The sequence below is a fragment of the Maniola hyperantus genome, chromosome 24 (genome assembly GCF_902806685.2).
Source record: "Maniola hyperantus chromosome 24, iAphHyp1.2, whole genome shotgun sequence".
NCBI lineage: Eukaryota > Metazoa > Arthropoda > Insecta > Lepidoptera > Nymphalidae > Maniola > Maniola hyperantus.
Genome location: NC_048559.1, coordinates 5,243,324 through 5,271,251, shown reverse-complemented (window position 1 = coordinate 5,271,251; position 27,928 = coordinate 5,243,324). Strand labels below are relative to the sequence as shown.

The window sequence follows — 27,928 nt, the reverse complement described above, 5'->3', positions numbered from 1 at the left end:
ATAAGTAATTATTAATACAAAAAAGTTAGAATTAATCAATAATTGAGTGCTAATCAATAAACTGTCCGCCTACGTAGAATGAAACAGCATAGTCATGGCCAGTCAACCAATCGCATAACGTTTCCTCCAGTTTCCGCCCCTCCCCTCCGATAAACGTCAATTTGTACAAATTAACAATAACAATAAACACAATGAAAAATGCAAAATAAAGTAAACGTAAAATAAAATTCAATAAAAATGGAACTCTTTCGGTCGGAATCTTATTATATATTCGTCAGGAATGAGTCGAGCCTTTGGTGGAACCGAATAACTGGTGCATTTTCAGTTCGATCAGGTACGTATTTAATTATCGTTTTTCTCGAATTTTGTGGTCTTGAACTAAATTGAAAGTATCCGATTATCTATTAAATTAATCTCTTTAATGGGTAGTCAGTTTAGTATTAAATTAATTTTAATGTTTTTAAGCCTGGGACCTATCGGATATCGAAGACATAGAATGCTTGGGTATAACAGAAGGAATTATAGGGAAAGTAGAACACACAAATATATACGAACCACGGTTAATTATAATAAAAGAAAGCGCGCCCGTCGGTCAGATATATTTCCACCATACAATATATAAAATAAAATCAATATGCTTCCTGAACATGGGAGCTACAAATCAAGAGGTAGATTTATGTCCGTGTACAAAACACGGCTCGTCGACTGTACTCGCGAACCGAGGGGGCGGTAAAAAAATGGGTGCTCGCCTGTTTGAAAATTCTGTGTTTCTTAATAAAACTGTTGGTGCAGTCAAGAATGTGAGCAACACTATCAAAACAACCACACAGCAGGCTGCTACACAGGTAATATTTGTAACCATACAAAATAATTCTTCACACAGAAGGAGAATTATCAATGTATCGTCCACCATTTAAACATCTCACCACCTCAAAATTATAAAGCCAGCTGCTTTATTTATAAATTAGCTGATGCCCGCGACTTCATCCATGTAGATTTAGATTTTCAAAAATCCTGGATAAAAGTAGCCTATGTCACTATCCAGATCTTCAACTATATTCATGTAAAAAATCAGGTCAATCCATTGCTCAACAACAAACCAACACATCATGTCTTTTAATCTTCCAAACTTAGGGTTTCTAACTTAATTTACCTACTTTGTCAATAAGAATTAAAATAATATGAACTTATTTCTTATTATACAAAAATAATGTAGTAAGGTACCATTCAACGAAGTAATCCAACGTTCTGGGCACCCTGCCTCGTTGCGGTGGTTTAGATGATATTTTCGATCTGTAATTTTTATGTAGTAAGTAAATAAAATAGTAAGTAATCAATCAGGTAGTAAAGAATGAAGCATCAGTGTGCATTTTGTAATACCAGACATAATACTTGGTAGTGTTGTAGTTCAATTTTTTACAGTGCTTTAGATGATAGAGATTTACAGTATTGATAAGTATGTAGGTGAAAATTGGCCACACATTAATCCTGTATGCATAATATAAGAACAGCACTATAAGGTATAATTAATTTGAAGGTAAAACAAACAGTCAAAAAACAACGAGACCCAAAATTAGCTGAGCGTTTTGAAAAACGCCTCACTGACGAACTCCACAAGATATTTGATGACTCGGACAGTTTCTACTACTCACGGACACTTGACATCACTAACAGCTTGCAACGACAATATGAAATTGAGAAGGTTCTGGAAACGGAAGAGGGTAACAAGAAGCCAATCACGGATATCACAAGATGGTGGAAACATGTTGACGATAGATTCTTCTGGAATAAACATATGCTTAAGGATATTATAGCACTGGAGGTAAGTTTTTTCAGCCTTCCCTTTTCTAAAAGTTTTAAGAATAATTTAAAACACATTTGCTTCTTTAGGTTTTGAAGATTGAAATGCAGAGTGAATATAGGCACCTTCTGGGCAGGTATTCCACCTTAGGCTGTATCATCTCCAGTTTGGTGCCCAAGCCACCCCGCCCACCTGGGCCGTAGACTTACTGCAGTTACGCACCCATCCGATCCGAGTCCGTAAAAATACGTTCCTTTTTGTTTTTGTCCCTTATGCTCACTCTCTAAAAATAATTTGTAGGGAGTCAAGAAGGCGTCCCGGGAAAATGCTAAGAGCAAGTACCGAACGGGCACCCTCCCGCGATTCGGCCCATATAACCGAGAGGTTGGTGGGGCCATGGAAGGTGAAGGGTTGTTCCTTTTTGTTTTGTATAAGCTCCTTATGACATGATAATTATGTCGTAGATAATCGCTAGTATTCGCACGGATGACGGGTAGAACTCGGATGACGTGCAGTGCGCAATCGCCGTTAGGGTTCCTTATTATAAACCCTAAAAAGATGGCGATGCTTTGTCAATTTTCTGGGTTTGTTTCGCATTTATAAACCAAAAATCATCAAAAATAGAATTAAAAAATTTAACCGAAAACCTGTGATATATTGGGTAACCATGCGTATAGTCCATTTGGGTCACTAGTTGTAATTAAAAACAGTTGTCATTTTGTCTAGAGTCCAGCTTGCGATCAATGGGTCCTACCCATCATCCAAGGCTATGTCCATCTGTCACAAATAGCAGTGGAGCCGCCCGATGCAAATCCTCTGAACACTGAGTCATTGTCAAACTCCAGCTCGTGCGACGAAACATTCACATTGGGACTTATTTCCAGACGATCTAGGTATCAGGCTGGGACTAGGTAAGTTCTATTTTTAAGAGTTTCTTGTATTGTATTCATCATTATAACCCACTAGTTGTAGCCCGCGACTTCGTTCACATAGCTTTTGGTTTTAAATTTAGAGCCTCAATAACTCAACGGTTAGAGGAGCGGACTGAAATCTAAAAGCCGTTTCAAACCCGATCTGTTGCACTATTGTCGTACCTACTCCTAGCACAAGCTTAACGCTTAGAAGGAAAGGGAAGAAGAAGAAGAAAAAGGGGAATATTAGTCATCATTGGCTAATATTCTTTTAAAAAAATCCTGAGGGAACTGTTTGTTATTTTCCGGGGTAAAAAGTAGCCTATGTACTGTCCATCAGGTCTTTAACTATACCCATGCAAAAAATCACGTCGATGCACTGCAACGTGATTGAAGAACAAACCAACAAACAAACACTTTCGCACTTATAATATGAAGTAGTGATAATATGAGTAGTGATTTTATTAATTGAAATTGTTGACCTTTTCAAGGTACAATCGCAGAGGAATCGAGCCAGAGGGCAAAGTGGCTAACTATGTGGAAACAGAACAAATCGTCTCCATCATATGTTCGGACAGCATACACAGGGCTTCCTTTGTGCAGGTTTGTTGTAAATTATAAATTATATTCTATTTTTTAATCCCGGAGACCAAAATGACGTTTCGTGTGTGGTCTGTTTTTACGTGCAGTTTTTAGGGTTCCGTACTTCAAAAGGAAAAACGGAACTCTTATATGATCACTTTATTGTCTGTCTGTCTGTATGTCAGTCGGTCTGTCAAGAAACCTACAGGGTACTTCCCGTTGACCTAGAATCATGAAATTTGGCAGGTAGGTAGGTTTTATAGCAGACAAAAGGGGAAACATCTGAAAACCGCGAATTTAGGGTTACGTCACACAAAAAAAATTAATTGTTGTCATGAACTAATAATTAGTATTTTCAATTTTTGAAGTATCATAACTATATCAAAGCCGGTATAATATGAATGGGCTTTATCTGTGCATTCTAAAACAGTTTTTTTTTTTTTTATGCATCATAGTTTTTGAACTATCGTGCAAAATGTCGAAAAAATACGACTGTAGTACGGAACCCTCGGTGCGCGAGCCTGACTCTCACTTGGCCGGGTTTTTTTTTTTTCATTTTTTTAATCCGAAATTTACGCGGACGAAGTCGTGGGCATCATCTAGCACAGATATATATTTTATCTTTGCCTCTGAGATAAGATAAAAGCTTTTAGCCAGTTTCTCATGGAGTGCATCATTAAAACTAAAACATTGAAGTGTGTTGGATAAAAGCCAGCATTGTAGAGCAAGAATTAATTATTTTTAATTTTTTTGACTGCATTATTTGAATCATTAAAAAGTTATGTTTCTTTAAAGTAATAATAATTATAACTAAACTGCTAGTTAAAGATGAAAAATAAAAAATAAAAAACAAAAAGTATTATTTAAAAATTTTCAGCAATAAAATCAATTTTTGATAACAGCAACCACCTAATTTCTTGCTGGTTCTTCTTGGTAGGTAGGGCATTTAGTATATTGTAATTATCTATTCTATAAAGAGGTAATCCGCTTTTTGTATGAGCATTTATAATAGATCTACCCTCTAACAAATAAACCTGGAATAGCGGTGGAATAGTTATACTCTGTTTTGTCTTTTTCTGTCATCAGTAATTTGACATTCGAAGGCAAAAGACAAAACAGAGTATAACTATTCCACCGCTATTCCAGGTTTATTTGTTAGAGGGTTAGGCTTTATAACTAAGTACAACTCTTTGAGCCAAATAACTTTAAAACATTTTTACGGTAATCTGATAAGCCACAGTGGATTCTGTAACCTGCATCAATCATTATTACAATCGCGATTGTTGTGATTGGCTGAATTTATGCTATTCTTGTTGTAACAATGCATTGTAGCCAATAGTGAGCGTGAGCGTCAACCAATCAGAGGTGATTGCGATCGTGACATTGTAGCTGTCATTCTACCGCAATCGAGGGGCTGTAGAACATAATTAGTTTTATTTCCTGATCCAACACAGATTTTTTTCTAGAATGTGACCACTTGTGTATAAGAAAGTCTTAAATATTTTAAGTTTAAGAAAATATCACTATTCATATTATAAATGCGAAAGTGTGTTTCTTTGTTAGTTTGTTGATTTGTTGGTTTGTCCTTCAATCACGTCGCAACGGATCGACGTGATTTTTTGCATGGATATAAAAAGTAATAAATGTATATACATGTAAAAAGTAACTTATGTCACTCTCCAGGTTAACTAACGTGGAGAGTGACATAAGTACTTTTTACCCCGGAAAATCAAAGAGTTCCCACGAGATTCTTAAAAAATCTAAATCCACGCGGACGAAGTCGCCGGCATCAGCTAATCTGACATAACTTTAAAATCCTTGACATTAGCAATTGACCTTCGAATAAGCGTCTTATGTATGTCGTTAGGTCCGTGGATCCGTGCCAATATTCTGGAGCCAGCCCGACTACAAGTTTCGACCTCCACCGAGACTTGATAAAAGTATGTATCGATTTTTTTTAATATACAGGTTCTAGTCTTAGTATATATTTTCCTATTGATTATAAGCTTATTTCTGGTTTAGTGACATTAGAAACAAAATCCATACTAATATTATAAATGCGTAAGTGTGTCTGTCTGTCTGTCTGCTAGCTTTTCACGGCTCAACCGTTCAACCCGATTTTGACGAAATTTGGTACAAGAATAGCTTGCATCCCGGGAAAGGACATAGGCTACTTTTTACCTTGGAAAATTGAAGAGTTCCCAGAGGATTTTTTAAAACCTAAATCCACGCGGACGAAGTCGCGGGCATCATCTAGTCGACAAATCAAAATCATCAAATTAATTGTGGTGTGTACCTGTTATCTACATTATAATACTTACTTTTCTTCGTTTAACAGAAATTTCAACCCTCTAAACACTCAATTTATATATTTTTCTAATAATTAAATAGGACTATTATTTAAATATGTCGAATAATAAAAGAAAACTTAAAAAGCAAGATGGAATTGTACTGGATTGAACTGAACAAGTGCTGAAAAAGCAAGATTTTTTGAATCATTATCAATTTATACAGTTGCATTAAAACAAGACAAAAAAAAACCAGAATAGCTTGCGTAAAAATTAGTAGGTATGTGGGTCCACCCACGGAACAGAAAGAACAGTGGAAGTGCAATTCACCAAAATTACTATAGGAACCGCTGTCGCCAAACTCATACAAATATACCGATAGTCATATATTGCACTACAAAGACACAAATCATTTGATTTGTCGTTTAAGTTTAGTCAAAACTAGCCTACGTCACAGATTTGGAAATAAACCCTGACGCTCTAGAAATAAGATTTATTTTGCTTTAGCGGAAGAACGTATTTACGAGCTATAGTCACACTCACGTCACACTAGATTCAATTGTCCAATTAATTCCGCTACTTGACCATAGATGGCGGTATTCTAAATAGTAGCAATTATAAACTTAATTACTTTAAACATATGGTTGACATTTGCGTGATCGGTCGATTTTTTTTCCTCCTCAGTTAAGGCTGCACCACGTAGCTCAATGAATTACCTATCGATATCGATAGATACTCGTTATTTTGTTCATTCGCAAAAATAAAATTAAAAAAGGTAATTATAAAATTGAATAAAAGTGCTGGTATGTATGCATGCCTTTTACAAGTATGCACAATAAATACTGCAACGTATGAATATAGATAAATTTTATTTATTGCCCTTGAAATAAAACATATTTGTTAAGAAACTGGCGTTTCGAAAGTCTTATTTTTAATTTTAATAAATGGTGTATGCGAACATTTATGTATATATTTTTCGACTATTGCCTTCATCAAATCGGTAACGTGATTAGACGCAGGAATCTCCGAATCACTTTGTCTTTTTGAAGAACCTGGAGTGACCACATTTATCATTTTGTGGCTGAAACCAAAATTAAATTTTGAGAATAAATCCGTACTAATATTATAAATGCGAAAGTGTGTCTGTCTGTCTGTCTGTCTGCTAGCTTTTCACGGCTCAACCGATCAACCGTTTTTGATGAAATTTGGTACAGAGATAGCTTGCATCCCGGGAAAGGACATAGGAAGTTGAAAAGTTCCCACAGGATTTTTAAAAACCTAAATCCACGCGGACGAAGTCGCGGGCATCATCTAGTACCTATATAAAAATGAATAGGAGAAAAATTAATTAGTGTGTTTATGAATTAAATTTGATATTTAGTCAGTCAATCTTCATACAAAAATATAACTAAGAGGTGTGTTGTTTTGTATTATAATATCAAGTATTTTCAATACTTACTGAAAGTAATAAAATAAAACAAGGTTATTTGATTAAAAGACTTAACGATTTTCATTGATGGAAGCGCAGTAGGTTTCGTATATCTATATCCTTTATTTGATATTATAAAATCGACTTCTAAAAAAATGTTCAGAGCATATCATGCTTGATTTGGTTGGCATCCAATTAACTCTACCCGTTGCATCTATCCATTTCTCTTTGATGCTTGCATCTTTGGGAAACCTAAAAATATTTTAAATGAAGGTTAGAGGAACTACTGATGTCTATTTAGTGATCAATGCAACGTCTCACTCATTAATAAATTATAATTATTGCGTTACTATTTATTTATATCCTTGTATCGATATCAATCGATAAATTCAATATTCTACTTGGCCACATCACTATTTGAGTAGCGAACACGGAGCGAAGTACTTTCGGAATAGAATCAATCCAAAATAAACTTTATCTTAATTGTTTAAGGTTGATTTTGACTAACCGTTCTATTAAATATTAGTAAATTGAAATAAATTAAGATTTTATAGAAAACAATGAAAATCGTACTTACCGATGATACGAAACACCTCCATTTTTAAGATTTTTTCTCCTACTATCATTTTTACACTCCAAAACGGAACAGTAACATTGCTAGGGCAATATGAATTTGTCGCGAGACTACCAACTCCACGCGATGTTAGAACGCGACTGGGATCAGTTTTACGTAACTACGCTTAATTGTGGCACGCGTGCCACGCCTACTTAGCACTTCCACTGTTTTTTCTGTTCCGTGGGTCCACCAATATGTGATGCAATTATTGTTCTGAAAAACTTTGGAACAACCCCCGTGTCAAATTCTTAAAAAAAAATGCTTCGGACATCTTGGCTTTGAAATTAGACGTCATTATTGTTATCAGCGCCACGATAAACCATGGAAGTGGAACTCATCTCGATTTCTTCTGCTTAAAAAAGATACATCAACCATCTTTGATATCAAAATGGACGACATTTTTCAAATAGACAATAGACATTTTTGTCATGCGAGTAGTTTTCTTTTGCATACATTTTGCTTCTTCTTTGTCCTCGCCTTATCCCGTTACGCGGGGTCGGCTTTTTTTATCATACGGCGCCATGTAGTTCGCGTGTTCGCGTCTTCGTCGTTGAGGGCGAGGCGTTTCATGTCCCTTTGGACATTTGTCATCCAGGTTGGTCATCCAGTTGGTGGTCTTCCCCTACCCCTCTTTCTTGTAGCCATGGAAAGGCACTTTTTCACCACGTAATCGTCGGGCCTACGCATTACGTGTCCGTACCATCTGAGCCTTGATTCCGATATTTTGTCGGTTATGGGTGCAACTTTAAAGCTTCCTCTTATATATTCATTTCGCACTTTGTCTTTGAGTGTTACTCCTCCCGCCCATCTCAGCATACGCATTTCGGTGGTGTGTAGCTTCTGCTCGTGGGTCTTTTTAGCTGCCCAAACTTCGCTCCCGTACAGTAATGCTGGTCGTACTGCCGTTTTATAGACCTTGCCTTTAGTTCTTATTGGCATTTTAGCATCACATAGCACCCCTGTGAGAGCACGCCACTTCATCCATCCAGATGTCATTCTTTGTGTTACGTCCGCTTCTATAGAGCCATCCTCGGAGAGAACGGATCCTAGGTACTTGAATGTTTTAGCTCTAGGGGGGGCCGTGCTTCCCAACGTGATGCCCGGGTCCAGTAAAGCGTTGGGATTGAAGTTATAGAACATATACTCGGTTTTAAATACACCTGTAATAAACTTTTTCTTCAAAAATTAGAGTCGAAATGTTAAGTCTTTTTACGTATCCACAATAGCGGAGGAGGAATCGCATACAGCATTCAAAAAGCACTTTGAAGACGAGCTGAAGATGTACAAGCAAGTGTGTATAGTGAACCTGGTGGAGCAGCAGGGCCGGGAGCGCATCATATGGGAGGCCTACTCCAACCACGTGCTGCGCTACAACAGCCCCGACGTCATATACGCCACCTTCGACTTCCACGAATATTGGTATGTCGTAGTTGCGATAGTAAAAACAATACCCGGCTGAATTTGCTGTAAGGTTCCAAGCTGACGAGGTGCAATAATATTGCATTCATGCCATTTGCCAATTACATTGAAATCAATTAAAATATTAAAGTTCCAACCCGCGCTGTCTTTATATAGCGATAACTTTTTCTACACAGAGATTTTGGACTTCCCGCCATAGTAAAAGTTGTAGAACGTAAAAAAAATCTTCCATGATGACATATCAGTTGTCGTTATTGGTCACTAGTTACTGATCTAAAGAAGTTTTATTTTAAAACACAAATCGTAGTATTTTCTTGGAACAAAATCACACTATAGTCGACGCATTTTAAACCGAGTCGTCGAGTTATCTGTCTGTTTCGCGCGCACTTACCTATGACCTGTAAGTGCGAGCGAAACAGACAGATAACTCGACGACTCAGTTTAAAATGCGTCGACTATAGTAACAAGCGACGCTTGTTTAACATTGTCTCTGATGTTTTAGCCGCGGGATGCACTACGAGAACGTCAGCATACTAATAAACGCGATCGCCGACATCATATGCGAGATGCGATTCTGCTGGCGCGACGACCGTGGCGTTATCTGTACGCAAAATGGCGTCTTTCGTGTCAACTGCATCGACTGTCTTGATCGCACCAACGTCGTTCAGGTCAGTTAAGCCTTATTCTCCTATACATTTGGAAAAAAATTGGCGTAATATTGTTGTAACAGTTTATAGCATTATATTTTAAACTGTTATGATTTTTATTTTTAATTTATAGAATAGAGCTTGGCTGCAATCAGACCTGCTGGCAAGTGATGATGCACCTTAAGATGGAGCGCGCTTGCCTAGAAGGCCTATTCACTCTTCACTTCATCACCATCATGATCAACCCATCGCCGTATCACAGAGCACGAGTCTCCTCTCAGAGTGAAAAGGGCTTAGCCTTATGCCATAGTTGTTAAATTCCTTCACCGTTAAAGCTAGTGATATTTAATTTGTTTTAAAAACGCACGTGAACACCCGACCCTTTAAGGTACCCTTATTAACAGTGGAGGGGAAAACTGGCACCGGAAAGGGTTGCAGACCTGTAACATGATATTTTTAATGGTAACTATTTAGCCGATATCAAGATTGTTGTATATTTTAAGCATATTGGAACATCTCATCCTTTTCATTTATGTGTATAAAAAGATATCACAGTGTAAAATATTTCACTTGCAGACGGCAATAGCGAAATATGTTCTGGAACTGCAACTGTGTAGACTGGGCTTGGGCACGCCAGGCTGTGGCCTTCCACCATCTTTAAGACAAGCGTTTTTGACCATGTGGGCAGATAGTGGTGACTTGGTATCAAGGCAGTATGCTGGGACGAAAGCTTTGAAAGTAAGTTTTAGTAAGTTTCAATACCGTGATTAAAGCAGTAAGTGAAGACTTAAAACTTTTTAATAATGCAAAGTTTTTAGTAATGGAATATTATAATGTTGCCTTGCTGTGGTACAGCTAGCAGAATATATGTACGAGTATAAGCTTTATTTCGATGCGCATACGATATATGTCCGAAAATTCCAGCATGCAATGGACAATTGTTGTAACTTCTGTCTTTTTAACAGGGGGATTACACGCGCACTGGTGAAAGAAAGTTTACAGGAATGATGAAGGATGGTGTAGCATCCGCAAATAGGTGAGTATTTAGTACGTATTTTGTTGCTAAGACCTACGATAATTATTTATAAGAAATACCTTTTAACCATCTTCTTCTTCTTCTTCTTCATTCTGGGCTGGTTTCCGCACTTAAACGTTTCCGTCTGTTGTGCGTGCATCGCCCCTCCCCGCCGAAGTCTTCACTCCAGCCATCCAAGCTCGCTCCAGAAGCCGAGTAGACCGCCCAGGTTGCCGAGGGACCTTTTAACCATAAGAATTGTCTCAGTTTTGAGGAATATAATCATTGAAAGGTCTCATACACTGATCACAAGACAGTCTAATTTGAAATTCCTACATGGTGGTCTGCGCAGGTACAGCCAAGGACACAAGCTCCACTGACTAAGATCTATTTCTGTAGACTGCGCAGGCATACGCCTTGTCTTCAGATTGACTACTTGTTTTGCGATGGCTATAATAAATTTTGTCTGTTACAGCTCAACATAATATTATGCCCTGCAGCAAATCGTCTTAAAATCGACATTGTGGTTTAAGTGAACGTTAATTTAAAAAAATATGTTTTCAGGTATTATCTGTCAACATTTAAGGACGCCCTTCGTCAAGTGGCCATAGACGTAATGACCGGCGAATCCCGATTTATTCCGGAGCAGCTGATCGTTCCGGATGGCACCCGCTGCACGTCTGTTAAGGTCCTTACGCTGAATGTGCGTGCATGGTGTAGCTTTATTGTTACTAGTTTCGAGATTCGTTGCCCGGTGTGGAGTACCTCGTGTGATATTATCAGACTGTGGTCACAACATTACAGTCATCACTTTATTTGCTCATTATCACATTACGATGCTCTGCGTCAAGTAGCTATAAAAGTGATGATTGGAGCATCCAGGTATATCTCAGCAGCAGGTTTAAAAGCACTAGTTGCATGTCCGTTAAGGTCCTTAAAAGCTAAATGTGCGTGCATGGTGTAGCTTTGTTGTTACTAGTTTAGAGATTCGTTACCCGGTGTGGAGTACCTCGTATAATATTATAGTTTAGTTTAGTTTAATAGTTTAATTCAAATAACTTAAGTTTACAGTAGCTGTAGGAGGTGTTATCAGACTGTGGTCACAACTTTACAGTCATTACTTTAATTGCTCATTATCACATTACGATGCTCTGCGTCAAGTAGCTATAAAAGTGATGATTGGAGAATCCAGGTATATCTCAGAGCAGGTTATTGTTAAAAGCACTAGTTGCATGTCCGCTAAAGTCCTTAAAAGCTAAATGTGCGTTCATGGTGTGTGGCTTTGTTGTTACTAGATTCTTTACCCGGTGTGGTATTATCAGACTATGGTAACAACTTTACAGTCATTTCTGAGATTGCCACATTAAGATATTTCACATCACGGTGCTCTGCATCAACTAGCTATAAAAGTGGTGTCTGGAGAATCCATCCATGTTTTTGTCTGTTTTCTCAGGACCAATCCGTTCCGGACACCGCAGCGATGGCCCAGCACGTCAAATCTTTGATCGACGACTGTAAGAAGTTACTCGTCGATACTGAACCAGTGCTTGGCTCGTGGGGTCTTATTGATGCCGACCCACAGTATGTGTTCATTCATTTATTAGCTGATGCCCGTGACTTTGTTTGCGTGGATTTATGTTTTAAAATATCCCTTGGGAACTTTTTGGTTTCCTGGGATAAAAAATAGTCTATCTCCGTCTTCAGTATGGAAGCTATCTCTATACTAAGCTGATGATGACCGCGACTTCATCCACTTTAGATTTAGAAGAATCCTGTGGGAATTCTTTGATTTTCTACGACAACAAGTAGCCTATATCCTACCCTGGGATGCATGCTACCTCTGTACTAAACGGTTAAACAGATGGGCTGTGAAAAACTAATAGCCAGACAGATAGACACACTTTCGCATTTACCATTTTAGTATGGATAATAATTACCTCTGTTACATCTGATAGAGTAGTCTTCTTTTAGAATTATCAAACCCTTATGGGCCTTGGCTTCCTTTACAAACTTCGATTTTCGTCTCTTACGTCAAACTTTCTTAATTTCCTTAAGTATTCTTCCAAGCAAGTTTATAATGGTGTTTAGGGTTCCGTACCCGAAGGGTGCCAACAGGCCTTCTTGCTTAGTCTCCGCTGTCCGTCCGTCTGTCAGCGGGCTGTATCTTACGAGATACAGCCGTAATAAGTAGAGTTGTCACAGAATGTGTATTTCTATTGCCGCTATAACAACTACGACTCGCACTTGACCGATTTTGTATTTCACTTATTTTATTAACTAGGTACCAAAATATGATTAACTATATGATGCCCGCGACTTTGTCTGCGTGAGTTTTGATTTTTGAACTTCTCGTGGGAACTATTTAATTTTCCGGGATAAAAAATAGCCTGTCCTTCCCCGGGATGCAAGCTATTTCTGTACCGAATTTCGTCAAAATCGGTTAAACGTATGGGCCGTGAAAAGCTTGCAGACAGACGGACAGACACACTTTCCCATATTTTTTTTAAAGAATATTAGCCATGTTAAATGACTAATATTCCCCTTTCCTCTCCAATTAAGCGTCAGGCTTGTGCTAGGAGTAGGTACGACAATAGTGCAACGGGCGGAGTTTGAACCGTCGACCTTTCGGCTTTCAGTCCACTCCTATACCGGTTGAGCTATTGAGGCTCTACTAATATGGATAAATAAATAATCTTTAGAAAACCCCCTTAAATTTTTCAGCACTGGTGATCCCCAGGAAACGGAAATGGACAGCGTACTAGTGCTAACAAGTGAGGCGTACTACGTCACCGATTATGATGAAACCTCCGACCGCCTGCTATCCGTGCAGAGAGTTCCCCTGAGTGACGTCACCTCGGTCGAGCTGGGGACTTTGGACTCCAGTGCCACGGTAAGCTTCGTCACTTCTGGAAGAATACATCTCATCCCATCATTATTTAAAATTAGACCTTATTACATTGTAAATAAACTCCATTTCAGATCTTCAACGTTGGCCGCAAGAACACGACGGAGCCAGTGCACTGTATACGCATAAACTATGTATACAACTATGAATCCGGCTACTTCCATATGTTCAGATCGACTTCGCTGAGATTCTTCAACAATATGGCTGTGGTTATTAACACTAAAGATGAAATGATTGGTGAGGTTTTTTTAAAATTCTATTCCAAATTTCCAAATTCTAATATCGCGTGGTTTCCTAAAAATAAAACTTCTGAGATAAAAAGTAATTGATTTTCTGAAAATCGGTCAAACGGATAGGCAGTGAAAAGGTACATGGACACTTTCACATTTGGTTTGATACATCCGGCCGCGAAAATTCAAATTTTAGCTAGCTTGTCGAAAATAGTAGACTAATCATACATCGAAAAAAAAAAAAAAAAAGCTTATGATAATGAGTTTTGCGGGCATAACACTTATTGCATCTACATGTTTTTCCATAAAAACTTTAGTCAAAAATACTCATTTACTTCATATTTGTTGCTGAAAGATAATTTTCAGAATTTTCCCAGATTTGCACAAATATGAAGTAAATGAGTATTTTTGACCAAAGTTTTATGGAAAAACATGTAGATGCATTAATGTATATGCCCGCAAAACTCATTACCTCGAGCCTTCGATGTATGTTTAGTCTGCTATTTTCGGAAAACTGACTAAAATTTGAATTTTCGCGGCTGGATCTATCAAAAATCCCGTGAGAACTTCTGAGATAAAAATCATAGATTTTCTCAAAATCTGTCAAATGGATGGAACTTTAAAAAGCCCACAAGTAACTCAGTATTTGTTTTCAGAGTCGTTACATTCCATTTGCGAATCGTTGGTAGTGGCTCGCGATATCGCAAAGTTACCGCCGATTACATTCCATGATGGTGTCAAACTGGAAAGGAAAAAGTCTAAGGTAAATCCAATCGGATTAAAAGATTTCATTTTGCATTCATTTTTAGGGTTCCGTACCTCAAAAGGAAAAACGGAACCCTTATAGGATCACTTTGTTGTCTATCTGTCTGTCTGTCATGAAACCTACAGGGTACTTCCCGTTAACCTAGAAACATGAAATTTGGCAGGTAGGTAGATCTTATAGCTGACATTTGGGATAAAATCTAAAAACCGTGAATTTAGGGTTAGATCACACAAAAAAATTAAATTGTGGTCATGAACTAATAATTAGTATTTTCAATTTTCTAAGTAAGATAACTATATCAAGTGGGGTATCATACGAATGGTCTTCACCTGTACATTTTAAAACAGATTTTTATTTATTTTTATGCATCATAGTTTTTGAATTATCGTGCAAAATGTCGAAAAAATAGGACTGTAGTACGGAAACCTCATTGCGCGAGCCTGACTCTGACCCTGTAGGTTTCTTGACAGACAGACAGACAGACAACAAAGTGATCCTATAAGGGTTCCGTTTTTCCTTTTGAGGTACGGAACCCTAAAAATTGAAAAATATTTGTCGTTTATGGATTGTGACTACATTATACAAATAAGTGAAAGTCGTGATTTTTTTAAAATTCTCTTTAATAATGAATTCTAGCTTCATAAGATGCCATTATACAAAACCACATCATTTTATTACTATGGTCCAAGACCTTATTCCTATTTCTGCTGATAGTCAGTGGCGTGCAGCTCATAGAGGCATAAACGCACTGCTTACCCTCATTGTAATAAGTCAATGCTTATTTTTCATTTTAACCTGCCGTAAAATAAGTTCATACCTAAATGCATACCCTGGCTTGAAGTCCTGTGCACGCCACTGCTGATAGTTGTATAGTACTTTCCTCTCACTTGAGTAAATTATTAATAGGTGCATCCAACGCAAGGCACGTCGGGCGGCGCGAGGTCTTCCCTGTATTTGGATCTCTCTCGCCTGCCCACGCTCACTCGAAACGTGAGTGAAACTCAACTGGTCGCTGACATACGAAGCGTCGGTAAGCTTGAATCCACTTGCACATAAATAAGCCTTACTAATATTTACCTGTGCCAATTAATGACGATTTATGCCAATTTATAAGGTGTAAAATTTATAAATTTATAAAGTGTGAAATTATATTTTTATTTTAGCAAGTTATTTATTTTATTTTTAACTAGCTGTCCCGCCCCAGCTTCGCTCGGGTGGAGTTTAGAAAATTGAGGGGGAGGTTGAATTAAATTTTTCTCTCCGTAAAAACCATCCTCGTATTTCAAGGAATATTATAAATAAAGAATTAGAGAAATCGGTTCAGCTGTTCTCGAGATTTGCGATCAGCAACACATTCAGCGATTCATTTTTATATATAGAGATAAACTCTGTGTACGCTTTTCACGGTATAGGGTACAAGAGTAGGTACTTCTAAAATGGACCGTCTCATTTTCAAAAACCCTTTTTTAGCGGATGTCTACGTCATTATGACGTCTAAATGTCAAATTTCAGCCCAATCCGTCTATTAGTTTGAGCTGTGTGTTGATAGATCAGTCATCCAGTCAGCTTTTCATTTTATTTGTATAGATTTATGTACGCCGACGACGACCTTGAAATGTTTAAATTTTACCTCTCCCAAAATCGCCCAACGCGCCAAAAGATTTCACTTCAAGAATATAATAATCGGCGTAATACGTTTGTATGGAAATGTGCGCAAGATGTGTAACCTTAACATCCATTTTCCTATCCCAGATCCCCAAAGATCGGACGAATCCTCGATAACATATTATTCAGTGTTAGATGAGATCCTGCGCCTCGTTCCTGCGAAGTTCAAGTGTACGAAATATAGGTTCATATCCCCAACCAAATCCACGCAGACTTCCACTCGGAGTGCTGAGTCTATTTGTGTTAGTTATTTAGTAGCATATATATAGTTCTAGTACAAGACGAATTAACACACATAAACGTTTATTTCACATCAAACTAACAGTCTCATTGCTTTTACAAAAAATCTCTTGCAGACCAGAACGCGCCAAACCGCCAAACGTCAACTCTCAGACCCCTTACTTCCCGCGTGACAGCTACGTTCCGTGTTACAATGATCAACCTATAATTTAGCTGCATTCCGTTTAACAATTATCAACCCAACACTAGATAGAAGATCCCGTTCGAATTTCTGAAAATTCTTTCTTAGCGCGCATCTACTTTATAAAGAAAACCTATATACAAAACCAGTTTTTAGATTTACTGATTTAAGATGACAGCACACATGTCAACTCTGAAAGGGATATTCACCGTATCACCTTTCGCCTCGCTGTCAACCAGGCAACAACTTAATGTAAAAGCGGATCTGCAGCTCCGGTAGGAACGTCGACTCGGCTACGGCTAGGCGACGCCCAGCGGACAGCAGACGCCGTGGGAGGGGTGAGAGGGGCAAGCGTAGACGAAGAGACGTGCTGGGGTATGGAAAGACGTAAGTGCGGGGACGACGAGCGGCGCGGTAACTTGTTGTTGACTTGAGAACTTGGAAAAGTTGACCACGTACCACACTGCAGTTCGTGAGCTTGTCCCGAGGCGGGGCGATTACGATATGATTCCGATAAGTGTGCGTTGCAGTAAGGAGTTTCATACAAAGAATACTGGACCGCTCGAGTTGATATGGTGAGAGGATCCCTTTTCGAATTGATATGTGTGCGTACCTTTAGGCTGTGCGTTGTTTGGCAATTAGTCACGCTACTGTTTTAATATGCTTAGACATATTTGTATGTATTGAGAGACATTTTCCTGAAGAAAATTTTAACATTACAGGATCGAAAGCCCTCAACAACATGACCGAACAGTTCAGCAAACTAAACAAGCTGGGCGCGAGAGCTCGACCGAGCTTACAGCTAAAATTCGACCAAGGCGCGTCGCGGACTAAGAAAATTTTCACATTAGGCCAAAACAAATCCGATAGCAAAAAGAAAGGAAGCCAATCCGACGGCTTGAGTTCCGATTACTCCTCAGACGACGAAAACAGAACTAATATCTTCGAACCAACGTTGGATAATTTCGAAAACATGCAACACTATATCGGCGGTCAACAGAAGAAAGACGAAAATGATTGTGATCTAATCGAAAACCCCTTATATTCCTCTAAAATTGAACCTCACGAAGAAACTGTAGAAACGAGTGCACCAATTTCAACAGAAAAGCAAACCCTAAAAACTCCAAGCAATAACTTCAAAAGAAATCCGTTCGACGAATCGAGAACCCCTGAAATCCAAGTCGAAATGGATGGAACGTTTAACAAACCAGCACCGCCCAATTCTTTACTACTATCCCAGAAGTTATCCCAAAGTTCGGGGTACATTAACTTCGATGAAGGGTCGAATATTGCAGAAGGGGTCAGCTACCATATGAGGTCGAACTCTCAGCATGAAATCACGTTTAATATTGCCCAGTCGCATAGTGAATCCGCTTTGAAACAGTTGAAAAATATCGCCAGCCCGGTGTCAAGTGCTACGAGAGAAATGGTGTTGTCACCTCTATCGAAATTAGCGAAAGGCGTGCAGACTTTGGGAGCTAATTTGGACCCGAGGAAGATAAAGGTTAGTCTATGTTTACTCAATAATTTTTAAAAACATCAAAAATCGCGGATGTGGCAGGATTCGAACCCCTTCTCCCCTCCGAGACGAGAGTGATGCGACGAGCCTCGTAGCTTTAGTTTTAAGTTTGCGTTATAATTATCACCACTATATTATCTTACAAATCTAACACTATACCAGACAATCAATAAGAGTAATTTATTACCTATTTTGAATAAATCATTTGATTTGCCCTGTAAATACCTGTGAGTGGCCAAAACTACCATCCGAACGTACATGGATAAGTACCGTATATCCAAGAATGGTAGGGATCGCTCTTGCTCGTGCGTGCGTGTGTGTGTGTGTGTGTGTTTCCGGGTATGACATGTGTGTATGGATTTTAGCGTTTAAACTACCGTGAGTGATATTATTTATAATGTGTACGGATTATTTCAAAGTAACGATCTCTTCCGTGTCACTATAAGAAAGTGCCTTGTATGTATCAGTTTTATACAACACGATAAAGGGATAATTTTAAAATCTATTTTTTTGTACTTTGCAGGGCCCAACGTCAGTGAAACATATTTCTGAACAACAGTACGAAGAGCACAAAAAGTTGCAGGAGAAATGGCAGGATTGCAACACACGGCTCGTCGCTCTGTAAAATGCCAGTAGGTACTCAGTAGGTATAATTCGGGTCACGAAAGTTGAAACGCAATAGTCAAATTTAAAGGAAAGCAACCACCCTCCAGCCACCCACCAGCAGGTACGCTACTTGACCAAAATCGTTCTCTTTGTTCGAGTAAAGTAGTTCAGTAGTTTACGCGCGGAACTCGCTACTCGACTAAAACGTAAGGATCAGATTTGTTTAGCCGATGAACCAGTGCTGCATGGTGGGGGGAGCGCTATTTGTCCAAAAAAAATAGAATAAAATGGATCGACTCTATTAAATACTTTATTAATCTACTTGACTAAATTTTTGGCGTTCAGACAAATTTAGTGAGACTAAATATGCAATAAATAATTTGATTGATTGATTACTCGCTACTCGACTAAAATACTAATGTAGTCCGAACTAGGCTTTAATTTGGAAAAGAAAAGAGACAAAGAAGAACTCTGTCTTAAGTCTGAGCAAGCAGTCCTGAGGATGGAGCAAGCGCACAGATCCGTCTGGAATACGGTATTTGACTATATCAAAAATAAATTATTTCTAAGTGATTATTAAATAGAGGGTCGTCTTCCAAAATACGTAGAATCCACGTCCTTTGAGAGTTTTATGTGTGATTATCGATTAAACTAAAAAAAGCACGTCAAATGATTGTGACGTCACATACCGGTATTTCATGCATTCTCACATACTAAGCGCACGTTTTGGTTTTAGATAAAAAATTACTGATTTGACTAGTTGTCAAATACCGGATTGATGCCGTTTTCTTCTTTCGTGGCACGTACCTGTGAAAATGTTACCAGTACTAAAAACTACATCCACCGATTAGTTTTTAGTCTTGAATGTCACAAATCCTATACTCCCCCTTTGCCAGTGATTTTTTTTAATTCGATATAGTTCAATACTACATTTTTTGGCTTAGACTAAAGAAAAAATAGACGGAATATTTTTTATCAATCTTGATCACAAAATTGAAGTCAATTGTAAGCAGTACGGTACGCGTGTTGCACTAGCGCAAACTTAACTACGTAAATTAGGTGATAGAGAAATTGGCCTTATGAGTCTATTGCATTGACGGTTGGTCTGGTTTATTTCTAAATAAGACCCATTTTAGTTTAGTTTAATATTCTTTATTGTACACCATAAAGAAAAGACACAAAAAAGTAACATATAAAAGAAGAACATACAATTAGCGGCTTTATCGCATTTTGAAATAGGACCAAAGGTTGTAGCATCATATTTAACTATATCGAATTAAAAATTCAATAGAAATAAAAATTATACGTATTTGAGGTGAATGTTCGTTTAAATTATATACCAAAAAAAACTGAGAAAGAGTTGAGAATATATAATTCACCTTAAAATGTTCCAGCGCTTGATATAAGAGAGGCAATAGCATACTTCGCTTAGTTCAATTATTAGAATAATGATTCAACAGCAACTGTATTAAGAAACTTCTGATTGCAATGTGATGATCACTTTGTTGTTAAGGGCTTCCGAGACGGTCAAGCGACTTGACAAGCAGGTAGTTTTGTTTTGGTCGATCAAGCAGCTTTATGGGTCCTTCAAGTGAGCTTGATGTGCCCGTCAAGCAGCTTGAGCCAGCAAAAGGCACTTTTCTCATTTCTCGAACACATCATCATCATCATCATCAACCAATAGACGTCCACTGCTGGACATAGGTCTCTTGTAGGGACTTCCACACGCCACGGTCTTGCGCCGCCTGAATCCAGCGGCTCCCTGCTCCTGCGGCTCGAATCACTCAAACTCAAATCATTTATTCAGATTGGGTATTATTGTATACACCTTGCTGAATTTGCTGAAACAGTCACAGTCAAGTACGTACAGTACGCGGCCGTAAGTAATGTACATCGACCTTTAGGAGATAGCAAATTTGTAGAGCACTGTCTCTGTCGTTGAGACCGACAAAACGTCATATAGGTATGACTGACAGAGACAACATTCTACAAAGCCAAAATGTCATTCTAAAGGCTAATGCACATTACTTGCGGCCGCGCACTGTAAATGCTTGACTCAAGCTTCAAGCAAACATTGAAAACGTTCAACATAGCTCGCTTGACCGTCTAGGAAGCCCTTTATTGATTAAATTTACGATATTGTGCTTATAGTATATTAGCCAATAAAAATATTCAATGAATTGCTTATAAAAGTATCATAAATTCAGCGAATAGTGCTAAATCGGCTATATACAAATATCTCAATTTACAATGCTATTCTTTTCCGCAAGAGACCTCATAAAAAGGATGGCACTATTTCAATTGAGTTGCAATTTAGTTTGCTTTAGAGATTTTTATATAACGCAATTAGCACCAATAACATGAATTTAATCATTGAAGTGGATAATGCATTAATTTCGTAATACAGTGACTTAATAGCGTTAAAGTATTATAATAATTATGTAACCAGCACAGATAAAAGGAATAGATAGATGGCAATTACGAAAACCCGCGTTCATAAAAGAAACGTCTCTGGTTTTAAGGCTCTGATTTTTGAACATACAACAAAGTAATATAAAAGGCAGCCTCTTGCTTTTGCAATCCTTTTACTTCGTCGTCATCAACCGATAGACGTCCACTGCTGGACCGTAGTCCGTAGGCACTTCAACATACGCCACGGTGTTGTGTCGCCGCCATCCAGCGCTCCCGCTGACACGTTTTATGTCGTGTCCTCCTAGTGGGGGGGTCTTCCAACGCTGCGCCTTCCGGTGCGAGGTTGCAAATTCGTTGAGTTATATCAGTTGGTTTTTCTACGGATGTCCTCATTTCTGATTTGATCACTAGATAAACTCCTAGCATAGCTCTCCATCCCTATATTCTTACTTATTGAAATACATTTCAGTAAAGCACCACAAAAGTGGCAGAGTAATCGTCTTATTTCAACCCGCTCAATTTATTGGCGGTCTGTCTATCTTTTCCTTTTAGTCTTTGGTATTATTAGTACCTAGGTACTTTTATTTGGAATCTTGACTTCGAAAATGTATTTGAGATTATTGACTCGATATGTTCTAGTGGACTAGTGTTGTTATGTATTGAGTAATTTGGACGTTAAAATGAGTACAGTACGCGGCAGAAAGTAATGTACATCGCCATTTAGAAGGAGATAGTAGTTTTGTAGAGCGTTGTCTCTGTTGTTGAGACCCACAAACCGAAATCTCATTCTAAAGGTCGATGTACAATATTTCTGGCCGGCTACTGTACAATACTACCACTTTTAGAAGTCGCATCGGCAAAATTCGTTTGCGCCGAAAAGCGCAACCTAACGCCACCTAAAACCGAATGTACACCAATGAAGTACCAACCTTATTACTTGACGTTAAGATTTTAATTTAACGGAAGAACAACAGGGACTCGTGCTATATCGCTCATACTTCGCCTCGCTAATAAAAACATGGCGCCTAGGCCAATAGCGGACGGACGCGCGCGCTATGATTAGCTGAGATATTTTCGCTCCTTTCAAAAATCTGATTTCTGCGCAGGTACATCGACGTTATTTTTTATTCAGATACAAGTTAGCCCTTGACTGCAATCTCACCTGATGGTAAGTGATGATGCAGTCTAAGATGATAGCGGGCTAACTGGAAGGGGTATGGCAGTTTTTATTAAACCCATACCCCTTTGGTTTCTACACGGCATCGTACCGGAACGCTAAATCGCTTGGCGGCACGGCTTTGCCGGTAGGGTGGTAACTAGCCAAGGCCGAAGCCTCCCACCAGACCAGACCAGAAATTTAGAAATAATTATAAAATTCCAAACCCCTGCCAGGATTCGAACCCGGGACCTCCCACTAATAAAACCACAGCGCTCACCACTGCGCCAGGGAGGTCGTCAAAACGTACTTATAAAAGTGGTAGTACTGTATTAAGCTTTGCCGCATATTGCGGGTAACTGCACCGGTGAATAATGTAGAATGCGTCTCGAACTAAGAACAGGAATGACATTCTGCCAAATTGTGATGTCCTAGCTGGATTTAGATTCTAAATAATATTTTCATTAGTATTTGTAGTATTAGTCCCACAAATTTCTATTGCGCTGGAACCATGTCTCATTAACATTGAAATGACGTAATTTTGACGTCATTTCAATGTATGACGTATATTCAAGTAAAAATATACCATCAGCTCGAAACTTCAGTCTAGTGCTGATGTCACTAAAATGGCGGCGACGCGCATTAGCAATTTGTTGGACTTATACCTAACCTGCTAAGACTTAGTTAAACATTGGCCCCGATTCTCTAGTCTCTCTCTAAACTAAATTTAGAGTATCTGCATCCTTTTCTTTTTACTAATGCTAAAAAAGGAACGGAACATGACTTTCACATTTAAAGACTCTAAAATTTAGTGCAGAATACAAATTTAAACAGTAGGTTCGCGAGTGCGGACTAAAATCACGGGTTTTACCATCTAAAAATTAAATTTAGAAATGTCAAACTGCTTCTGTCCTTTTCATATTACAATAGTAAGAAGAGGGTGCGAATACTCTAAAATTAGGTTGTGCTTCGAATCGGTGCCAATGTTGAAAAACATCTCTGTGTATGCGAATTATTTCTAGCTAGCAAATCGTAATTTCCAAGTGACACTTGACAAATAAAGGCACTGACCTCTACCTATACAAGTACGCTGAAGCAACTTGATTTTGGCGCTGATAGCAGCAGTAAGCGTCATGTGAGGGTACTCGGAACTAAATGCGTTAGTGATGAGACATCTGTCAACATAGTGTAAACACGAAGACCATTGACACAGTGTCAATTTTAATACCCGGTACGCTTGGTGTGCCGCTTCGAATCTGCACAAAAATAAATGTCATTTTCTAAAGCACACCTTGTCTAGTGTGCTTGTATATGACCATTTTAGTGAATAAAGGTCTTTGACATGCGTATTCGTATCTTCTTGATAGGAAAAGCATTCCGAACCAGTGGTACATGGATTTGGTGCCTCAAAATTACTTGTGAACATTTAATTGAATAGAAAATATGTTTATTTTGCATTATATGTACTATAGGCATATTTTGCATGCTATGCTTGGCAGGATATGTGATTACCTAATTTTTAAGACCTCCATGTAAATAAGTAATATTTATGTACCATATCTGAGCAAAATAAATAAATAATTATGATTAGGTTTTTAGCGGTGCGTTGCCTATCCAAGTACTATGCGCAAGCTTTCAGTGAAAAAAAATCATCCTACTTGTAATTTAATGAGGTGTTTAATTTATTGACATGTCAGAATTCCTACTGTAGCATATATTTTTTTTCTATTTATCATTTTTTACTAGGTGTTTTTTACACACCTAATTGAATTTATTATATATAAAAATTGTTCATTTGAAAGTATTATAATAGAGTGCAAAATTATACGCAAGTACAATCATTTATTTATTTATAACAGTTGAAATAAATATAGCCACTATTAAAATAGTTAAGTTTTTAATATATTTATTTTGCAATTTTTAAAAAACCTGTTGCAGACACTATTCATATAATGAACAAAAAAATACTCTTTTTTGGGAGACTTTGAATGTTGGAATGTATTTGTACTCAATTGCGTTGCGTTGCTATTAAAGATGGATCGAGCGTTTTTAATACCTACTTGAAGCAAAGACCTACTTATCGCTATCCCACTTCGACAAACAAATTAGAGCGAGAAATCGGACCACATGATGTCCGACCTCTCACTCTAATTTGTTTGTCGAAGTGGGATAGCGTATTAGTTTCAAGTACGTGTGAGGAGCACTCTATCCATCTTTATTCGTACGTACATTCATGGTTACATAGCGCGCAAGACATTGGCACCGATTCCGTTGTCTTTCTCTAAACTAAATTTAGAGTATCTGCATCCTTTTTTTTTAACAATGCTAAAAAGGGACAGAACATGAACTTTACATTTAAAGACTCTAAATTTTAGTGCACGCTACAAACTTAAACAGTAGGCTCGCGACTGTGCGCTAAAATCACGGGTTTTACCATCTAAAAATTAAATTTAAAACTGTCAAACTGCGTCTGTCCTTTTCATATTACATTAGTAAGAAGAGGATGCGAATACTCTAAAGTTAGGTTGTGCTCAGAATCAGTACCAGCGCCATGCTGAGGACTGCATTACAGCGGTGCGTCATTTCGCGTCAAAATGTTCTCCATGCCGCGATTCGCAGCAACGCGTTGTGCAGCGCCGCTCTAGTGCGACATAATGACATGCACCTTACGAAATGATTGAAATAATGTTTTGACGCTTTGTGCCGCGCTGCTGTCATGCAGTCCGGCCTTTTAGAGTAGGTACTCAATAGATACCGCTTGACAGACGGTTTGTAGTGTAGGGTGCGGGTTGCGGCAGGATAACACTGACGAAGAATTCCTTGACTCTTACGTCAGACACCCGTAAGCGCAACACACCTCCCGAGCCGTCACCGGCATACGTATAACTAGTTAGCTCTGTTGGTTTATATTATATGTTGACGTCTTGCCTGAAATAGTAATTAAACTCAGTCCGATGACATTTAACTTGCGCGTAAACAAAGAAAAACGAATACTTTGCAGTTTACTTAATAAAATAAATAATTAAATGTTGTGTGCTATCTAGCGTCTAGACAAAGACTAGGCAGGGTCAATGGAGTTTTAAAGATAGACATAATGCGTACAAAATGAGTTCTCACACGCCATTTTGACTTGTGTCAACTGTCATGTCAAAAGTACAATTTAAAGGTGAACCGTATTTTTGACATGACTGTTGACACAGAGTTAAAATGGCGCGTGATAACTCATTTAGTACGGACTATAGTTTAGTTATTAGCTTTTTAGCGAAACATAGTCATTCATATGATTAATATAAATTAAATTACATAGGTACATATAGTTAATACGGTGAAAAACTTATGAACTTTTAAAACTTTCCGATTCTTTATAGCGATTTTTACGCGAGACATTTTTTTATTGCGGGATGGAAAGTAGGGTAGTAGTAAGAACGGGTTTTTGGATTGACATATTTCTTGTAGTGATTGTTTTGCAAAAAAGGAAATGATAGGGGCCCGTATTAGTTAGACCTATATTTTTTGGAAAAAAATCATTGCTCTAAGACTCTAGAGGCATTATCCACGAAGAAAACAGCAGAATGCGTTTGTATGGAGAAAAGCCCAATAGAGTCCCCTTTTGCGTTCGCTCTTCTAAATATCTTTATTACTTTTTTTGTAAAAAATACTTGAATGTCTTGCATAAATATCGAAATGGAAACAATTTCGACGGCACTTTACCTTTTTGACACGTCTATCTATATATGTACTAAAATCGACACTTTTTCTCCTAAACTAAAAAGAAAAGCTTAATACCTTATTAATTATTGTTGCAAAAATCCCAACAGTATTAATGTATACTTAATAGGCTATCGTATATTGTTATTATTAGGTCTAGGTACCTATTTAACAAGTACATACCGGGTTACTAAAGTATTAGTATCGTAGAATGCCGTCTGTTGGCTTTAAAGACAAAAAAATTGTAGTTTATAGTTTAGTGAAATATTTATCCCTTTTCGACGCATGTACAGAATACAGATAGCTAAACAAATATACAACTGCATAACGATAATTAATTACATAGTATTTAACAGTTGTGACGTCATAAACATAAAATATAATATGTATAGAGGTCGTCACTGCCTACGGGCGCGGGCGTTTGTGCACTCATCCGTATTCAGTTCGTATTCGTGTTTTGTAAGCAGGCAAAAAAACGGATCGCCATGTTTTTGCTTACATAAAAACACGAATACGAATCGAATACGCATGAGTACGCCCTTAAGCTAGTGGCATATTTTGGATTATTTACCGGACGCTCTGCTGTTATATGCGATTAGCATTAATTCACACAAAATTACACGCTAGTTGCTACCATTTCGATAGAGACGAACAAAATGCGCGAATTGAAATGTAGGTATTTTTTTTATTGAGATACAAGTTAGCCCTTGGCTGCAATCTCACCTGGTGGTAAGTGATGATGCGGGCTAACCTGGAAGGGGTATGGCACTTTTTAATAAACCCATGCCCCTTTGGTTTCTACACGGCATCGTACCGGAACGCTAAATCGCTTGGCGGCATGACTTCCGGTAGGGTGGTAACTAGCCACGACCGAAGCCTGCCACTAGACCAAACCAGAAATTTAGAAATTATAAAATTCCAAATCTCTGCCAGGAATCGAACCCGGGACCTCCCACTAATAAGACCCTGTCGCTTACTACTGCGCCATTATGCAGTAGACTTCGAATTAAAACGCTATAAACTGGCTTATTATTTCAAGTAGGTAGGTACCAGGAGTATGGCTTTGATGAAACTGCCATACCCTTTCCAAGTTAGCGTTTCCATCTCTGCATTATCATTTACCATCAGGTGAGGTGAGATCGCTGTCAAGGGCTAACTTATCAGAGTAATAAAAAACTAAATTGACAGGCATAAATCTAACGCTATCCTTTTCCGCGGGGAATATTATGAAAGAGATAGCAATATATTTAGGCCTGCAAGAGTGTGTAAAACAATCTGTCACCAATGTCAAAGTAAACTGCACCTAAACTACATTGTTTTAGGGCTCGAATTTATACAAAAACTGCCTTGATAAGTAAGTGACGACCTCATGTTGAGAACCATGCATTCCTTGTTATTTTTAAGTTAATAAAATTACAGGACGCGGCCGAAAGTAATGTACATCGATCTTTAGAAGGAGAGCAGATTTGTAGAGCGTTGTCCCTCTCGTTGAGACAGACAAAACGTCATGTAGGTATGCGTGACAGAGACAAAGCTCTACAAAGCCGAAATGTCATTCTAAAGGCCGATGTACATTACTTTCGGCCGCGTACTGTGAAGAAGTTGGTCTAGATAATATAATTTGGAATTAATAATGAAATTATTTTAAATATTAAGAAAAGGTTATCATTTTCAATGATAAAAAGTAGGTACCTACCTTTATTATTGTACCTATATATACAAATTGTTTTTTAAACTTTGTTTGTCTGTGATTGTATTGTGTATGAACATTGTTTTTCTATTTATTTAAATAATTCAAAATACTTATGTAAAATAAATTGCTTTGACATACT

At 38.1% G+C, this 27,928-nt stretch overlaps 1 protein-coding gene and 1 long non-coding RNA gene across 4 annotated transcripts; one reads left to right on the top strand and one right to left on the bottom strand.

Moving 5' to 3' along the window:
• The first annotated feature begins 166 nt into the window (after positions 1–166).
• sp3 (phosphatidylinositide phosphatase spermathreecae) lies at positions 167–27,926 on the top strand. Of its 2 annotated transcripts, none has more exons than XM_034981553.2 (18): positions 167–334; positions 466–845; positions 1,538–1,822; positions 2,528–2,712; positions 3,204–3,315; positions 5,162–5,234; positions 8,854–9,046; positions 9,549–9,714; positions 10,270–10,431; positions 10,659–10,729; positions 11,273–11,396; positions 12,162–12,289; positions 13,430–13,598; positions 13,688–13,850; positions 14,500–14,606; positions 15,516–15,639; positions 17,418–18,199; positions 18,738–27,926. In XM_034981553.2, exons 1-18 carry the CDS (start codon positions 238–240, stop codon positions 18,837–18,839), a joined length of 3,423 nt encoding a protein of 1,140 aa, XP_034837444.1. In that variant the 5' UTR covers positions 167–237; the 3' UTR covers positions 18,840–27,926. The 2 variants fall into 2 exon arrangements, with proteins under 2 accessions (XP_034837444.1, XP_069362930.1); XM_069506829.1 differs by having other exon boundaries at positions 11,273–11,411.
• LOC138404023 (uncharacterized) lies at positions 6,433–7,803 on the bottom strand. Of its 2 annotated transcripts, XR_011238124.1 has the most exons (3): positions 7,589–7,803; positions 7,042–7,263; positions 6,433–6,663 (listed from the first exon to the last, which is right to left on the bottom strand). It is a non-coding gene; the product is annotated as an uncharacterized lncRNA (long non-coding RNA). The 2 variants fall into 2 exon arrangements; XR_011238123.1 differs by having other exon boundaries at positions 6,433–7,263.
• Positions 27,927–27,928: the final 2 nt, after the last annotated feature.

Bases quoted from the DNA above. Each gene is read 5' to 3' on its own strand.
- sp3 (XM_069506829.1), top strand. From the start codon at position 238: ATGGAACTCTTTCGGTCGGAATCTTATTATATATTCGTCAGGAATGAG. The intron at 5,235-8,853 runs GTATGTATCGAT...TATCCACAATAG, and splicing joins TCCACCGAGACTTGATAAAA to CGGAGGAGGAATCGCATACA. The intron at 13,851-14,499 runs GTGAGGTTTTTT...ATTTGTTTTCAG, and splicing joins CACTAAAGATGAAATGATTG to AGTCGTTACATTCCATTTGC.